Below are 16,116 nucleotides of genomic sequence, written 5' to 3'. Positions count from 1 at the left end.
GACCCCCCTGCCAGCTCCCCGCTGCACCCACAAGCAGTGGGGAGCTGGCGAAGAAAAAAACAGTGCCCGCAGACCCCTGGCGCCTCCCCGCCACTGCGGGGGCTGCGGCCCTTTAGTTACACCACTGTCCCTCCGCTTCCTCTAGCATTCACAGTGTGTATGTGAGATTGTGCATCTCATGTAACGGATCCGGGACAGAACCCAGTTTGCTTTTATTAGTGGTAAAAGTTTGGATGTTTAGGTTAGTGGGGCAGCTTTTAAATGAATTGTTGACAGATCTGGTTCTGCCACAACAAACTATTGCTAATTGGATCCCTAATTTGCATGGGACCAATAGAATTCATGAACAATAGTCCCCTATGACCTATTACACTTGCATATGAAAATGTATTGTATTTGTGCTTTCCATGAAGTGCACACAAGTAGTTGGTGGAGCATTGATGTGTTTATACATTGACTAGATGTCACAAGCTGTTTTTTTGTAGATCATACGCACACACTTCCATGATCCCCTGTTGCTAAGGGGGAGCCTATTGATGTATTGGAGCATATTGATATGCTGTCATAGCGTCACCTAAATTGACTAGGCTTTATGGACATGATCTATGAAGTGTCACAGTGTTTCGGTATTAAATATTTGTTTGATCTAAATATCTAATGTATAAAATATATCTAATATATAATGCATCGCTTGGACAATGTGATCATGACAGTATGACTGGAGAATAGCACTCCTTCAGGTTCACGATACCCCACCAGAGTGCTTCATCTTGAGATTTCCTGGCCTGAAAATCACTGTATGCAACAGCTCTCGTCTGTCACTCTACAGATTATCTTATAAATATCTCCATGATCATTCTTATGCATTGAAACCAAATCATCCCCTATAAAGCAACCCTTATCATTCCCACTGGAGATTCTTGAAGTAAGAAACTATCATTTTAACTGAAGAAAATGTCCAACTTCCCTGTGGCTTGCGCAAATTGAATAGTCTCAACCAAGAATCAACTTTGTTTCTGTTGATAAGACAAATTGTAATTGTCTAACCTAATTGACCGTACAGATCAGCCTGAATCACCACTCAGAGATGTTGATTCTTGATTCTTCAGTTAACAATAGATTATATTGCAACTGAACCTGCATCTGATTTGCTCATCTATAATAGATGGAAGTTGGACATACTTTTTTTTGATCTCGTAGAATGAGATTTGTATCAAGCATAGAGAATAAGTGAAGTTTCACTGTACAGTAATCAATACATGGTGAACAATAGCAGATGGGCTATTGATCGCTGCTTAAAGAAAAGACTATTGATCACTACACGAAGACAGGAATAAATCATTTATAGAATGGATGGTTGCTGCAAAAAAGAGATAGTTGGCATCGTCAACTATGGGTTAAATTAAGAAAGTTGTGATTCTTAAAACTCAATTACTATTGGTGTGATTAAATTGCTGACAATTTGGGGTCTTCAATCCCACCGCATATAACCACATCCAGAAATTTGCATTTTATCCAACTGCTGGATAATAAATCTGGAAACTTAGAGTTTTAAAATCATTGATGATTTTAAGTGATTTTAAAATCACTGTGAAAAAAAATTGGCAAATGATAATTTTACCCCATGTTGTAAAAGGGAATAACAGGAAAGTTGTACATTATAAAAATGATCATAATGACTAACATATTATAAATTCATATTGTGGCCTTATTGTAACCATTAATTATATGGGCAGTATTCAATGAGAAAAATTCTCTGTGTTTTATGGAGAATTTTTGCTTTTTTCGCCTTGGACGAAGCATTTTGCTCTCCAAAAGTGAACCACCCTATTCAATGTGAAATATTCGCCGTCTTTCTAAGTGATTTTCGCCGTCTCTCTCAGTGTAGAAATTCTCCATCTTTTGATGGAGAGCTGGAATGTGAACTTTTAAACTAAAAGGTTTTTTTTTTAATTTTGGTGTAAAAAAAATCAGGGTTTTTTTTCTGTGAAGGGGCATGTTATTTTTATTCATGTGCTTATAGCACATGAATATATATTTAATTAAAAATATTTTTTTTTTTTTTACACAGTGCAGCCAGCAGGGGGCCGGAGCGCTCGTTAGATATTCATATATTCACTGCACCCGATCGTTAATATGCACGATCGGGTGCCGTGAATACTGGGTCCCCCGCTGGCTATAGGGGGGGGCAGCCTGTGCTGCCTGGGTCCCGGGGAGCCCTCCTCCCCTCCACATTCCTCTGGAGCAGCCAGGGAGACTTTAATCTCTCTGGCTGCTTCCGTCCCCCGGCTCCCTGAAAGCTCCCTGCCGTGGACGCTCGTCCGCTGCAGGGGTTAAGACTCGCCGCGAGTGGCGGAGAGTCTTAAATACATTGAATAGTGGGAGCAGGAGGCTCCGGAACAGGGAGAGTGCATGGCGAGAGAAAAAATCTCTCGCCATGCACAGAGACTTTTTTTCATTGAATACTTCCCTATGAATACTATGAATCATGTGGAAAATACTAGCAAGGAACATGAGAATATTCATGACATTGTCAGTTGATAGACTGCATTATTTATTGCTGAAGCACACAAATGTTTGCATTTAATACAGTTCCTTTGTCCCCCGTATTTTGGGAAAAAGGACTGGTGCTGGTTCCTTGAATATAGGGGGACCTTATCCCCCCCCCCCGGTATTCAAGAAACCAAGACAGGCTTAGAGAGCCTGGGGCTTGTAATGCTTATGGGGACCCCATGCCAGTTTTTTACATTATTTATTTTTCTATTATAGACAAATTAAGATGACACTCCCCCAGTCTTTATTTCAACCCATTATTTAAATTTGAATACAATTTTTTTATTCCCTGGAAGTCGCCTTACTGTGAGAGATTTTAAATTTGAGAGATTCAGTTTAAGGGAAATCTCTCATGCTTCATCACCCATTATGCATCTCTGGCACAAATTTCTCAGTGTGTAGGGCCCTTATGGGTGTATTACATTGTTTGTGCCAGTGGCTATCAGTGCTGGGTGACTAATTGAGCAATTCATCTGTTGCTCTAATTGTGTTTGAACAGCTACCGTTGGCGGTATTTCAGATCACTGCCACAGGAGATGGCGAGCTGGAATGTGCAAAAAGATGACTGAGTATCTAAACAGCACATTTTTCACGTTAAGCCCATTACTTTAGACTTGTTTAGTTGCTTTGCACAGCTAAACCGGGACATGACATGCAAAAACATTTGGAAAGTTCCCTCTAATCTTCCATCACTTTACATGGGAAATCGGGGATTCATGAATAATTGAATTGCCTCCCAAGAGCATTTACTGGAGAGATATAAGGTATCAGCTCCTAACTACAGGCAATGTTTGAAAAATAACAGCAGCTGATTGGTTGTTCGTTTATCTCCCACATTGATTTGGTTCATAATATGGAAAAACAGGTGTACCAACACAAAATGGTGACCATTTTGTGTTGGCACACCTATTTTTCCTACCTTTTCCCATCAACAACAATATATTGAGCACTATGCTTCTTCGATACAGTAGAATATCTTTACAGTATATAGAACAAAATATATAATCGGTTAGTGCAATAAAATTTATAAAAAAGGTATTAACAAATTATTAATAAATGACATTGACAATCAGGTAAATTTGGCTGTTGCCATTTCGAACTCAATGACCTGTAAATTGCTTACAGTGTAAGCTGCAAGTGTTAGCATTTGTCTTTGACTAGGAAAAGCATATTAAGTGCTGTAATGTAGTTTTAAGGCCATTAAATTTTAACGAGAATAAATCTCAAAAAATGTAATCAGATGTAAAATACTTTTCTGCTTATTCTCATGTAAATGTTAATATGTCGAATGTAAATTAAACACATAACAGATGATTTTTTATTTCAGATGCCTTAATTCTATTCACAGAAAATGTTGGCATTGTGCTAAAGTTGCTATTAAGGCAATTAGCATTGCGGTGCATTATTAAAGCTAATTGTTTAAAGCTTAATGTTAGGGGAAAGCCACTCTTTGACTTTTCGTCTTGAAAAATTTGAACTTTAGATAATTGTCTATATAATTATATAGCCAATTCCTATTGAAAAAAATGAACTTTAGACAACACTTTGAATGCTCTAAAACTTTGAGGTGACCTTTCAGACTATATAGTAACTACCCAACCTTGTCTGCTAGAGATGGTCACTAATGCATTAGACATTAGGAAGTCACTCACTGTACGTCACATCTGCAGGACACATAATACTTTGTTGACTGTTACGGTTTTTGCACAGTGTTTTACACTTTTTATTTCATGAAGAGGCTCTCTGAGGACCAATTTATTTCCAACTTTAGGATGCAATTGACTGGCTTCATAAAAGTATACCAGCAGTAGCAAAGACTAGTTAGACTTGTTAAGAGGGATAATTTGGCATTTGACTTGACCTCCGTTATACTCCTACTATATAAACTTAGATAGTGGAGACTTCTATCCACACACATAGTCATAGGTGCCGATTTGTTTTTGCTGGTGGATGCTTAAGCCAAAAATATAGAGGAGTGGCTTCTTGGGGAAGGCGTGTGGCCACAAAACAATACCAATTTATATTACGGAGCACAGTTGACAACAATATTCAAATTACGGCAACAGAATTCCACATACATAATAGCTGCTGTAGTGAGTTATTTTTCATATGATATTCAATTTAAGTCCTCAATTTGATTAATATATCAGTAACTTGAGCTATCAAATACTCTGGTGGAAGCGCGGAGTCCAAACCCGCCAGTGGTTTTCACCAGTGTGTCCCACAAGGGATTATGGGCTTTGCTGGGCCCGATGGGCAGGTCACGGCCCTCTACCAGTGTCTCCCTTTTTTCAGGCAGTGGAGAGGAAAGTTATGTATGTGAAATTACTGTGGATATTCTGGAAACCGATGATACAGGTATTTACAGGACTGGTTACGAATGGTGCTGAGTGGTATCAGGCTGGGTACCGATGGCACTGAGCTCACTGTGGTTGCTCGATAGGTCAGCAGCAGTCATCTGATTACAGGTGTCATGTCTGCGCCCATGTCAGGACTGTTTGTAAACAATACCGAGTGACATGCAACCACGTGAGGAACAGACACAGGGACATCATGCCAACCACCTCCATTGGTCACGCAGACTGCACCAGTGGGCCTGTAAGTGACAGTTTCCTCCCACATTTCAAAAATATACTGGTAGATTAATTGCCACTCAATAAAAATAATCCTATTGTAAAAGTTGGTGTATGTACAGTACATGGGCAGGCTACATGGGCCAAGTGGTTCCTATCTGCCATAATTGTGTTTCGATGATATGTACAAGGAAGTAAAATATATTTAGTAAAATTTTCGAAGGCATTCAACTAAACTTATCCCAACCACGTTATCTATGCAAAGAGTAGTTTTGAGCTCTTTGCCATTACTAACTATAGTTTTATAAACATTATTAAATGAATGAAAATTACATTGTCCTTATAATTTTGAATGACTACACCATTCTTCTTCCCCCCTCCTTACCTTGTTCCCAACCTCATGACACTACTCTACATTCATACAATTCCCAACTCTGCAGACACTTTAATATAGCTGTAGCTTGGTGTAACTACTGCAATTACAGTGATGAGAACAATGACAAATTAGAACAAAAATGGAAGTACAGTACCTTTGTACCTGGAATAAACCATGTTGCAATGCAAGGTGGACACATACTGTTCATTAATAATTTATTTTGTGCGGGGTAAATACTGGCTGCTTTGGCATGTACAAGAAAGGACTGCCCTAGGGTAGTCCGAGGGCGCTGTATATGGGGTGAGTGTCAAAAAAGCTGCTACTTAAAGGGACTGAGTAGGTCCCTAAAAAGAGAGGACAAATGGAGAAATAAAGTAGCGCTTACCAATGAGGGATAATCAAAGTAAAAAACATTTAATTGCATATGTAATAAACATAATTTCATAAACACATTAGAACAATAAAATGGTACCATAAAATATGGGGGGAAAATAAAACCTCTCAAATGGCCCTCTCAAGATGCCAGTAGATATTTTGAAGGGATGGATAGGATCCGCTCCTATTTATGCCGCCTGTATACAGTCCCGAATGGAACGATGGAGTCCTTTTGGACTGGGGATGTAAAGGGTTTTCCACTGGATTCGATCGTACACAATAAATGATAGGTATAGTTACCACTGTGTGTCCCTTTGGAGATTTGTATCCATGTAGGACTGCTGTAGCGAGCTGTATTCTCCGTTTGCAGGGAGGAGGTAGATGAAATTTCCTCCTAAGTAGGAATCACGATGGATGTGGAAAAACAAAGTGACAGTGTCCCGGACAAATAATTTTCCAGAAATGGGAAATGTAGACGGCTGGTTGGATCCTGGTGCATACAAGATGGCGATGGCAGTGAGGGGCTTTGAGAGGGAGCAGCTTCCAACGCGTTTCACTGCCTCTAGGGGCAGCTTTTTCAAGGATATGCCCCTAGAGGCAGTGAAACGCGTTGGAAGCTGCTCCCTCTCAAAGCCCCTCACTGCCATCGCCATCTTGTATGCACCAGGATCCAACCAGCCGTCTACATTTCCCATTTCTGGAAAATTATTTGTCCGGGACACTGTCACTTTGTTTTTCCACATCCATCGTGATTCCTACTTAGGAGGAAATTTCACCTACCTCCTCCCTGCAAACGGAGAATACAGCTCGCTACAGCAGTCCTACATGGATACAAATCTCCAAAGGGACACACAGTGGTAACTATACCTATCATTTATTGTGTATGATCGAATCCAGTGGAAAACCCTTTACATCCCCAGTCCAAAAGGACTCCATCGTTCCATTCGGGACTGTATACAGGCGGCATAAATAGGAGCGGATCCTATCCATCCCTTCAAAATATCTACTGGCATCTTGAGAGGGCCATTTGAGAGGTTTTATTTTCCCCCCATATTTTATGGTACCATTTTATTGTTCTAATGTGTTTATGAAATTATGTTTATTACATATGCAATTAAATGTTTTTTACTTTGATTATCCCTCATTGGTAAGCGCTACTTTATTTCTCCATTTGCTTTGGCATGTAGCCCACAAACTATTTTTGCACTGCTCTTTAAATTTCAGTTTGGACACACCCCACAAAATGGCGCAGTTAGTTGCTGGGTTAGTTTTTTTTTTTGCTGTATTCCAAATCAGAATAAGGTCCAGTGTGTGACATCTGCCTGTGAATTCCCTTAATTTCATGGCATGTAGAGCCCCACTCTTAAGTGGGGTCATGTGACTTAACAGTTGACATGTGTTAAAATATTTCCTATATCTGCTATGTCTCAATATGTGTTTTTGTATATTAAATGACATTTCTAGAATGTCTAGATTTACCACTCCATGTATAGATAGGAAATGTGGTTTACTATATCAGCTTGGCAAATTAGTACATTCACTTTATCATATGATTGACTTGTTCATTAGTTCACATAATTACCTTCGTTATTTTTAATGGTGAAGTTTGGGTTATTGACCATTTCAGGTAGAAGACTGTAAAAGAAGAAGTGTCCATTTCTTGGGTCATCCTTGTCAATAGCGCTGACTGTCTGAATAATCTGCATGGATTGAAAATTTAAAAAATGGTTCACTGCTTTATATTGAAAAATAAGACTTTAGTTCATCAATAGAGCAACTATTAGGGCTGATAAATCCTTACTATTCATTAATAAAATAAAGTGTGTTTTAATGTGTAGAGAACAGTATAATACATCACATTAAGTCAATGTAATATCTAAGTAAACTTTGGATTTACAGCTACAGTACACAGGTGCCAAGGGTGCTGGTCCAGGCAGAGAGAGAGCTGGGATGTTTGCCCGAAGATCAGCCTTCTGCCTCTTCATGTAAAAACCTCCCCACGCGAAGTGCTTGTATTGCAGCAAAATGGGGGAATGCCACAAGACCAGGCACCCCTGACTCGTGGCACGCTACCATTACCAGTGGCCATGTCCCTTGTAATGTGCACTTACAGTTAGAGATATGCAGGTTCTGATTTACTCTGATTTCAAAGTAGGATCTTATTGGCTATCAACTGTCAACAACTGTCATGTGATTTGGGATAGCCAATAAGATCGTGCTTTGAAATCAGAGTAAATCAGAACCTGCACATCTGTACTTACAGTATGCACACACTTAGGGAGTTATACTGGGTGATTCGCTCAGATCTGAATTCACACCCTTGCGAGTCAACTAAACCCGCCTTGCGAATGGTAGTACGCCGGCCCACCATTTGCAAGGCGTGTATGTTCACAATGGCTGCAAAGGGATGTTTTACATAAACATCCCTTCGCAGCCTGCAGGGTAACACCCACATCATTCGATGCTCTGAGCAACCTTACATATGCGTGCATGTTCAGAAGAGAGTGGGTGATGTCAGCTAGCCGCCCCCTGCACCTGTGTCATTGGCCCATTAGCATGAGAACACCCAGCATTCTAATGGGAACGCCCATAAAACGTTCCCATATGCTAATGGGCCGCACCACCGCCCCACGCCCAATGGCCGCAAGGTTGGATGCCTGCCAACATTCTGGTCTGGAATGCCAGAGCCAGAGAGCAGACCAAGTCTGTCTCCACTCTTAGGGTCTGTTTGCTAATTTAAGGATGATTCTTTTTATATTTATTTTTAAATGTTAGTAAATGTGCGTTTTAGGCCTGGACATACAACATCGATTTAGACTGATTTCCATCAATTTGCTATGGATTTAACCTGCATTTAGTAAATATATCTAAATATGCCCATTAGAATCCAATAACATCAGAATGGATAATGGGCCAATTCAAAACCCATTCGTTAGGGTCCCAATTCGGCCCCATTTTCAAGGGTGGTGGTCTGCACATGTGCATGCGAGAATATGCGCATGTGCACACCTCCTGTGCGAACGCCTTCGGCGAGTAACGCACTCGCCGAAGTCTTTGCACTGTGAGGGGAGGGAAGGGAGTGATCAGGGGGCTAATAACATCATCGCCCACCCCAAATCAGAACCTGCACATCTCTACTTACAGTATGCACACACTAAGGGGGGTTATACTGGGTGATTCGCTCGGATCCGAATTCACACCCTTGTGAGTCAACCAAACCCAGTTTAGACTGACATTTATCTGCAAAATCATTCAGTTGTCAGCGACCATCGAAGAATTTTTCACCTGTGCGGTCACATGCAAGGGGATATGTAAACATACACATTCCCTTGCATGCAAATGCGGGGATTTGCATGGCATGTGTGTGTGTGTATGTGGGGGGGGGGGCATTCGGTTGGGTGTCGTTTGCCTGTTCACTAGGCTGCGAACAAACACAGTCTGGCGAACATCTCTGAATTAGGCTCAATGTTACTGGATAATGTTTCTGTTTCTTTACAGAGGAAGATGAGAATTTAATTCTAAATGTTTGACAGAGCATATATAGAATGTGGGTCCAGTGTTCAGGCAGATACCTTTTAACTGGTATACATTATTCCTATGTCAATGATTTACAGCCCTTTCAAACTGTCATAACTTGCCTGCTTTTTCCTCTAGGTTGACCACATGCAGTACAAGCCTAAGGGTGTTTTGAAAGCTTCTGTGAGCCAACAATATAAACCCACTGTATTACATCAGTGCACTAAAAGGTACCTCAACCAACCAAGTTCATAAAAAATGTAAACCGTCAAGAAATGAGTTCAGGGATGGAGGATGTGAAGATTCAGCATGTCATCTCCAGTTTAAAGCATTTAATCACAGGGAATAAAATGAATGGAAAGATGAGCGGAGTAAATAAAAAATAGCAAAACGCACACAGGTGATTGGTCTTTAATTGTACCGGCAGCCAATAATAATTTGGGTAATAATTATTACAGTCACACAGAATGTTCTCCCAGTACAGGTTCACTGCTATGTTAGTTTATAGAAGGTAAGTAAGAATAAAATAAAAAAAATATATACCCTGTTAAATTACATATGTGAATGAAGAAGAAGCTGGCAAAGTTATTAGCCGAGTATTGTTGGGATCCTTTGTTATGCTACCGGAAAGTAATGGGTTAAATAAGCTTTTACGACCACTCTGTGTAGCGCAAGTAGCCTGAAAGCTTATATACGAAACATTCTATGGCCTTTAAAAGCATCATCTCTACCTAAGAGTTTATTGATTTTCTCTTGACAAATTCTATTTTATACTAGTTAACATGGAATTTTTTTTCCTTCCTTGAATTTCAATGGAAATTACTATCAGCTGTCTATATGTAGGCATTAAATGGTATGAAGTAGTCAAAGCTCCCTAAATGTCATTTGTAAGTTTGTTAGATAAGTAGTAGCTGGGGACTGGAAATGTTTGTGTGCGACATGTCTCATATTATTTTTTAACGCTGTATGATCTCTCTAACAACACACTAAGGGCGGAAGTCAATCTGGGATTATGACTGTCGGAAATGTCCCGACTCCTGACAGATGAAATCCAGGGCTTTTTTCGCTCAGCTCAATAGAAACTCTACAGCCAGTATTGAATGTTCAGGCTGTCAAATGTTGGAAAGGGGGCGTGTCAGTGAAAACGGCCGCAGTGTGTTGAAAAACGTGTGTTTTTTGTCCCTATGGGGGCATGGCCAGCGTTGTGTGAGCTGCTGGCCGTTCCCCTAGCCCCTCTGTTTCCCTGAATAAAATGTGCACAATGTCTATTCCCCGCTGCCCTGCTAGTGTGGGGGGACGGGGGGGGGGGTAGCTCTCAACTGTCAACCCCATTGGGGGCAAGGGGGAGTGGTGGGACAGTCCCAAAAAAACAGGACTGTCTTGCATAAATGGGGACACTTGGGAGGTATGTGAAACTACTAGTACCTGGGAGTATGCAAAAAAAACTGCATTTTTATTTTACTTTTATGTTTAGTTCTATGCACCCTGTATTGTTCTAAAGTGTGCTATATGTACGGCGCTGACAATATCTTGTGGTGCCTTATGAATAAAATTGAATAACAATATTATATGCCAAATAGATGTACTGTGTGTAGATGATCTAAAGTTTCACACTTATAGAAAAATTAGCACAATAGGGACAATCAAATGAAACACATGGATGTTAGATTTGGATTTTCTTTACTTACTTGCCCAGGTTTGCCATTTTCACACAAAAATGCTTCATAATCTGTGGCAAATTCAGGAGCATTATCATTAACATCAAGAACCTTGATTGCAACTTGCACCCTTGAAATTTGGCTGTGGTTTCCTGAAATAAAAATAAAAAAAACATGTTAAACTCTAAATGATGGCAGTGATTCTATATCAATTTAAATCAGATACTTATAAAACATTTTGAACTTAATTGAATTGCATTAGCTGTTAAATATCTGGAGTTAAACCGAAGGAATGAAATGAGCCAACATTTCCAATCCTCTGCATAAATCTTTAGTGCAAGCAGCATTTATTTGGGTTGCAGTTGATGAAGACCTTTGAGGACCAAATAAGACTATAGTGATAATATTTACTCTGTTTTACTGATAGTATTCATTATGCATCCAATATGCTTTAAAAAAAAATTGAATCTTTTTTTGTTTATTTTTGGCACGTTGCACAAATTCAATTTGATTAGTTGTTTTGACTGAACATACTGTATATTATATTAGCATAGCAAAGAGCATTATGGGTAGCTGTTTACTAAAGATTTTTAATGAGTGATGAGAAGTTGTTTTTCCATTTTATTATTGACAATAATGCAACGCAACACTGGCAACTACTAAATTGATGTTTTTAAACCCTTTATTGTCTATTTAAGCACGTCAATTCTCCTATAGAGTTGATTTAATATGGCAGTTTCATGGTTAGGTAGCAATGCTGCAGTTACTAAAATAAAGCAAACAAATAAAAAGTGTGGTCTTATACCTGACAGACTTAATAGACTTGAAAAAAATAAATAAATATGAAGGTTTTGTGAACGTATCGCCTCTAAAATGTATTGTGCAGATTGAACGTGATGATTGAATGCAAAGCATACTTGGCTATTGTTGCGGGATGCTTCAATTTTTTGGGGGTATGCCTTCATTCCTTTGGAAGAGCACGCAGATCTCTTGCATCCTGCCCACACATTACGGAACTGGACAGGATGGAATTGGCAGGGGCAGGGCAAAAATGAAGCAATTTACATGATTTAGAAGGGTTATTCAATCTGTGCTTCAAAGGTGTACCACTTCCGCTGTTCACCCGTCTTGCCGTTCGGTACAGGACAGTGAATGAAACAGTGATCAACCCGACACCCGATTTTAGAAAACAGTTATAGTAGGGATTCAGGGAGCAAGTGTCATTTCAGATGGGATTGTCCATGACAGAAGAAATTCAAATTTGACATCAAAGCCTAGCCTACTACATGTTTTTTTTTTTTTTTTTTTTGCCTATTCATTCATAAATGTATTATTTTTCTTTAGGAGACAAAAGGATTTTCCATTAACATTAATTTGGATGATGCAAAAGAAATGTCAACAAAAGGAGTCTGGGCGGAATGTAAGTCTGTGTGGAGCGTAGCTTATGTGTTCTCACACTGTGCAAGGTCTAGAACTGAGTGTTCACAAGTGTTGGTTATGGAGAGTTGTTTATATTTTGATTGTGTCTCCACTTTCTGTATGGAGGAAGATCAGTAACTGGACTGTAACAGGTGTGCTCACATAGCCAGTGGTGTGGAGTCTAGGTGCTGTGGGGACCATGGCCACAGGAGGAGGCATGGTTACATCCTCCATCTCATAAATGTATTGATCCTTTGTCTCCACAAAGGGGAATTGTGGTGGCAGTAAATTGGATATACAGTAATCTGTAGACTACCAGAATACTAGCACAGTGGCAGTGAATAGGCAGCCTTAGATAGGCAACTTAAGAGTTCCCAGCAAGTTTATACCGATCAACACATGTATAAATACGGTACTTGTTTCCTAGCACGGCCACAATCGCGGGCATCGTGTACCTTTAAGTTAAGGTACACGATGCCCACGATGGACCCGATTTCCTTTGAAATCAGGTCTATTTTGCCGGCAAAGGAAAAATCGCGGGCATCGCGTCGGTCGGGACCATTAACATTGGCCCTGATGCGACCGACGCGATGCCCCCGATTTTGCCATAGGCTTCAATGGTAAAATATTTTTTAACATTGAAATCGGGAGCATCGCGTCGGTCTTGTGCCATTATAATGGCACAAGATGAGATGGACTTGATTAAGTCCATCTCACATAGCAAAAAATGTGAAATGGGCCAATATGACCCATTTCACATTATATATGGCCCCGTCGTCACCCCACAATTGACGTGAACCCGAAGCGTGGGGAGCGCAGCGAGCCCGAAGCGTGGCGAGCGTAGAGAGCCCCACGAGGGGACGCGTATAACTTCACTGGGCTCGCTCACTTTATATTCTCAACTCCACGCCGACGTGGATAGTAGGGGAATGAAAAGGTCGGAGGACGCGCACCGCCGCCCCTCACGGGCTCGCTGCGCTCGCCACGCTTCGGGTTGGTGTCAATCGTGGGGTGGGGTTTACGGTATAAAATTGGGGGTCTAGGGAATATTTTACATTGAATCCAATGTAAAATCGGGTCCCAGGGACCCTATTCACATTTGATTAAATAAAAAAATCGGGTCGGTCGCATGCGATGCGACCGACCCGATATTTCCGACACGACCACCCCTATTGGAAATCGGTGTGGCCGTGCTAGGAAACAAGTACCATAAATACTTCTAACAACAAGTGCATAGTAATACCATAAAAAAGACGTAATAAGTGTACACTATGCTATTTGTCATGATTAATATTTGTCTTTTTTTCAGCTAAATAAATGCAAACAACTTGGCATTTTGGAGATTTATTCCCTGAAATAGCTTTTTATCAATCTATTCTTTGAATGCAATTTTCTCTGACATACTCTTCTAAAATAGAGACGAGTGACTCGGACCATTTGTGATCTTAGTCATGATTCATTCAATGATTAGATCCAAGGTCTGCTCGCAAAATGAATAGCGTCTCAGAACAAAATATGTTAGAGACTTTCTTTTCCATAATAAAAGAAACAAAATGTCAATAGTAATGACTAAAATGGATCTATGTTTTGATTTATGAGGCATATGAAGCATAACTTGAGTTTGAGTCATGTAAACGACTAACTTGGTCCATTACACTATCACATTCCTCCCCTGGCATACCGTGTTCCATCCGTTCTTGTTGTACTGATAAGATACAAGTTATTTTAAAGCATTTACATGATGGTACCTCTTTACTAGAGATTAGTTTTATGGTGCTAAATTAGGATTGTAGGATTGTCCATTCCCATAATGACTCGCTCAACATCATCTCAGTTCTTGCAAAATTATCATAATGCGAAAACACAATACAATGTAGAAAGGCAAGGCGACACAGAAACTCACTTTATCCAATGTTGGAAAAAAATTATTTATACAGTCTTCTATAAACAGTACTTCCATGTAAAGAATGCCTTTCTATAGTCTTTCATACTGGACTCCAACCCAGTATTATGTCTTTCTCATTTTCTGATCCCTCTTTAGTTTTCCATTATTGTACTTCTACAGAGGTGTGCGTTCATCTCAGTTGCCCCGGAGGCAAGTTGGAGTTGAGGGTGGTTGGAGCCATCCTGTCCCCTACTGCAGACTGATTTTATAAAATCCACGCTACACCAAGTTCATTTTGGTTCTTTTAAACTCCTAAGTGTCTAAAAAAAGGACCTATTTAATATTCAAATACTTCCATATCATTATTATGATGATATTGGAACTTACGCCCCCATGATGAAACACGTTGGGTTTCCAGGCTATCATTTCAGCAAACACTGACTGTTAAATGGAGTGTTAGGATAAATGCATTTGTTTTATTTTTTGTTTTAATAAATACGTTATATGGAAATAAATTGTGTAATATTGTTCTGTTCAGAAATAACTCCCATTTAAGTGGTGGAGGTATACGTCTGTGTGTGCTCTATTCTTTGTATATATATATATATATATATATATATATATATATATATATATATATCAATAGAGAAAATGTGTGGTTCAGAGTGCGCTACCAGAGATTAATCCACAATTGTAAAAGACATATAGTAAAATTTTATAACAAAATGCCAACATTGGGCAGCATATAATACATAAAAACTTTTACAGCGTATGTTTGTTAATTTCGTAAATTGGTGATATTTCTGTGATATTTCTGTGATGAAACAAAGGCCTTTGTTTCATCACAGAAATATCACCAATTTACGAAATTAACAAACATACGCTGTAAAAGTTTTTATGTATTTTATGCTGCCCAATGTTGGCATTTTGTTATAAAATTTTACTATATGTCTTTTACAATTGTGGATTAATCTCTGGTAGCGCACTCTGAACCACACATTTTCTCTATCTCTAAAAGTTCAGGTCCTGTCTAACAGGGGACCTTCAGAAGTGCTGCAACCCTATAGGTGTGCGCGGTTGGGGTTCCTGTTTTTTCTTTATATATATCAATATCTACAGCTGAAGGCTGCACTCGTCAGGTGCAGGTAGTTTTATGAATATAAGATATAGAATAATTTTCTGTTTTTAAATCATTGCCCTGATTGTTAATTCAGTATTGTAATATATATATATATATATATATATATATATATATATATATATATATATATATATATGTTAATATATACAGCAAAGTCTTCCATGGAATACATTATGTCAATAGATTAATTTATTAGTGCAAGCCTTCAGAATGGTCTTTCATAAAAATATGGAAGTATACACTGAGCTTTTGAATTACTTTCTAAGCCAACGGAGCTAATCTAACATCCTTGGACAAAGAAGACAATTTTATCCTCCTCTAAAGCATATCAATATATTATTCTCCATACTTATCACAATAACTCTTCTAGCGCTAAATGTGACCTTCACTCATTATTTTACAGATGGTTTAAAAATGTTTTCACCATTTTTCTTTTTTTAAATTGAATAGGAATTCACTTACTGTAAAGCATGATAAAAGTATATATTAACGAAAGAGACCAGAGAACATTTATTAAGTAACTGCAAATCAATGAAGTCAAGGTCACAGTTTTCTCCTGATAATGTCTACCAATCATAACCATCAATAGTAAAGAAAATGCATCACAACCTATTATTGCT

The 16,116-nt window shown here is 39.1% G+C and overlaps 1 protein-coding gene across 1 annotated transcript in view; it reads right to left on the bottom strand.

The window, feature by feature from the left end:
* The window catches only part of CDH8 (cadherin 8), a 372,134-nt gene that overhangs the window by 34,632 nt on the left and 321,386 nt on the right, over positions 1-16,116 (bottom strand). Inside the window, exons 9-10 of the mRNA XM_083163864.1 lie at positions 11,082-11,203; positions 7,460-7,577 (exon numbers count right to left, since the gene is read on the bottom strand). Coding sequence (XP_083019990.1) covers positions 7,460-7,577; positions 11,082-11,203 — 240 coding nt within the window. The remainder of the gene's footprint in view (positions 1-7,459; positions 7,578-11,081; positions 11,204-16,116) is intronic.

The sequence above is a fragment of the Crinia signifera genome, chromosome 11 (genome assembly GCF_055691185.1).
Source record: "Crinia signifera chromosome 11, ASM5569118v1, whole genome shotgun sequence".
Classification (NCBI taxonomy): domain Eukaryota; kingdom Metazoa; phylum Chordata; class Amphibia; order Anura; family Myobatrachidae; genus Crinia; species Crinia signifera.
Note: the sequence above shows the minus strand (reverse complement) of the source record. Positions and strands in the feature narration are given on the sequence as shown.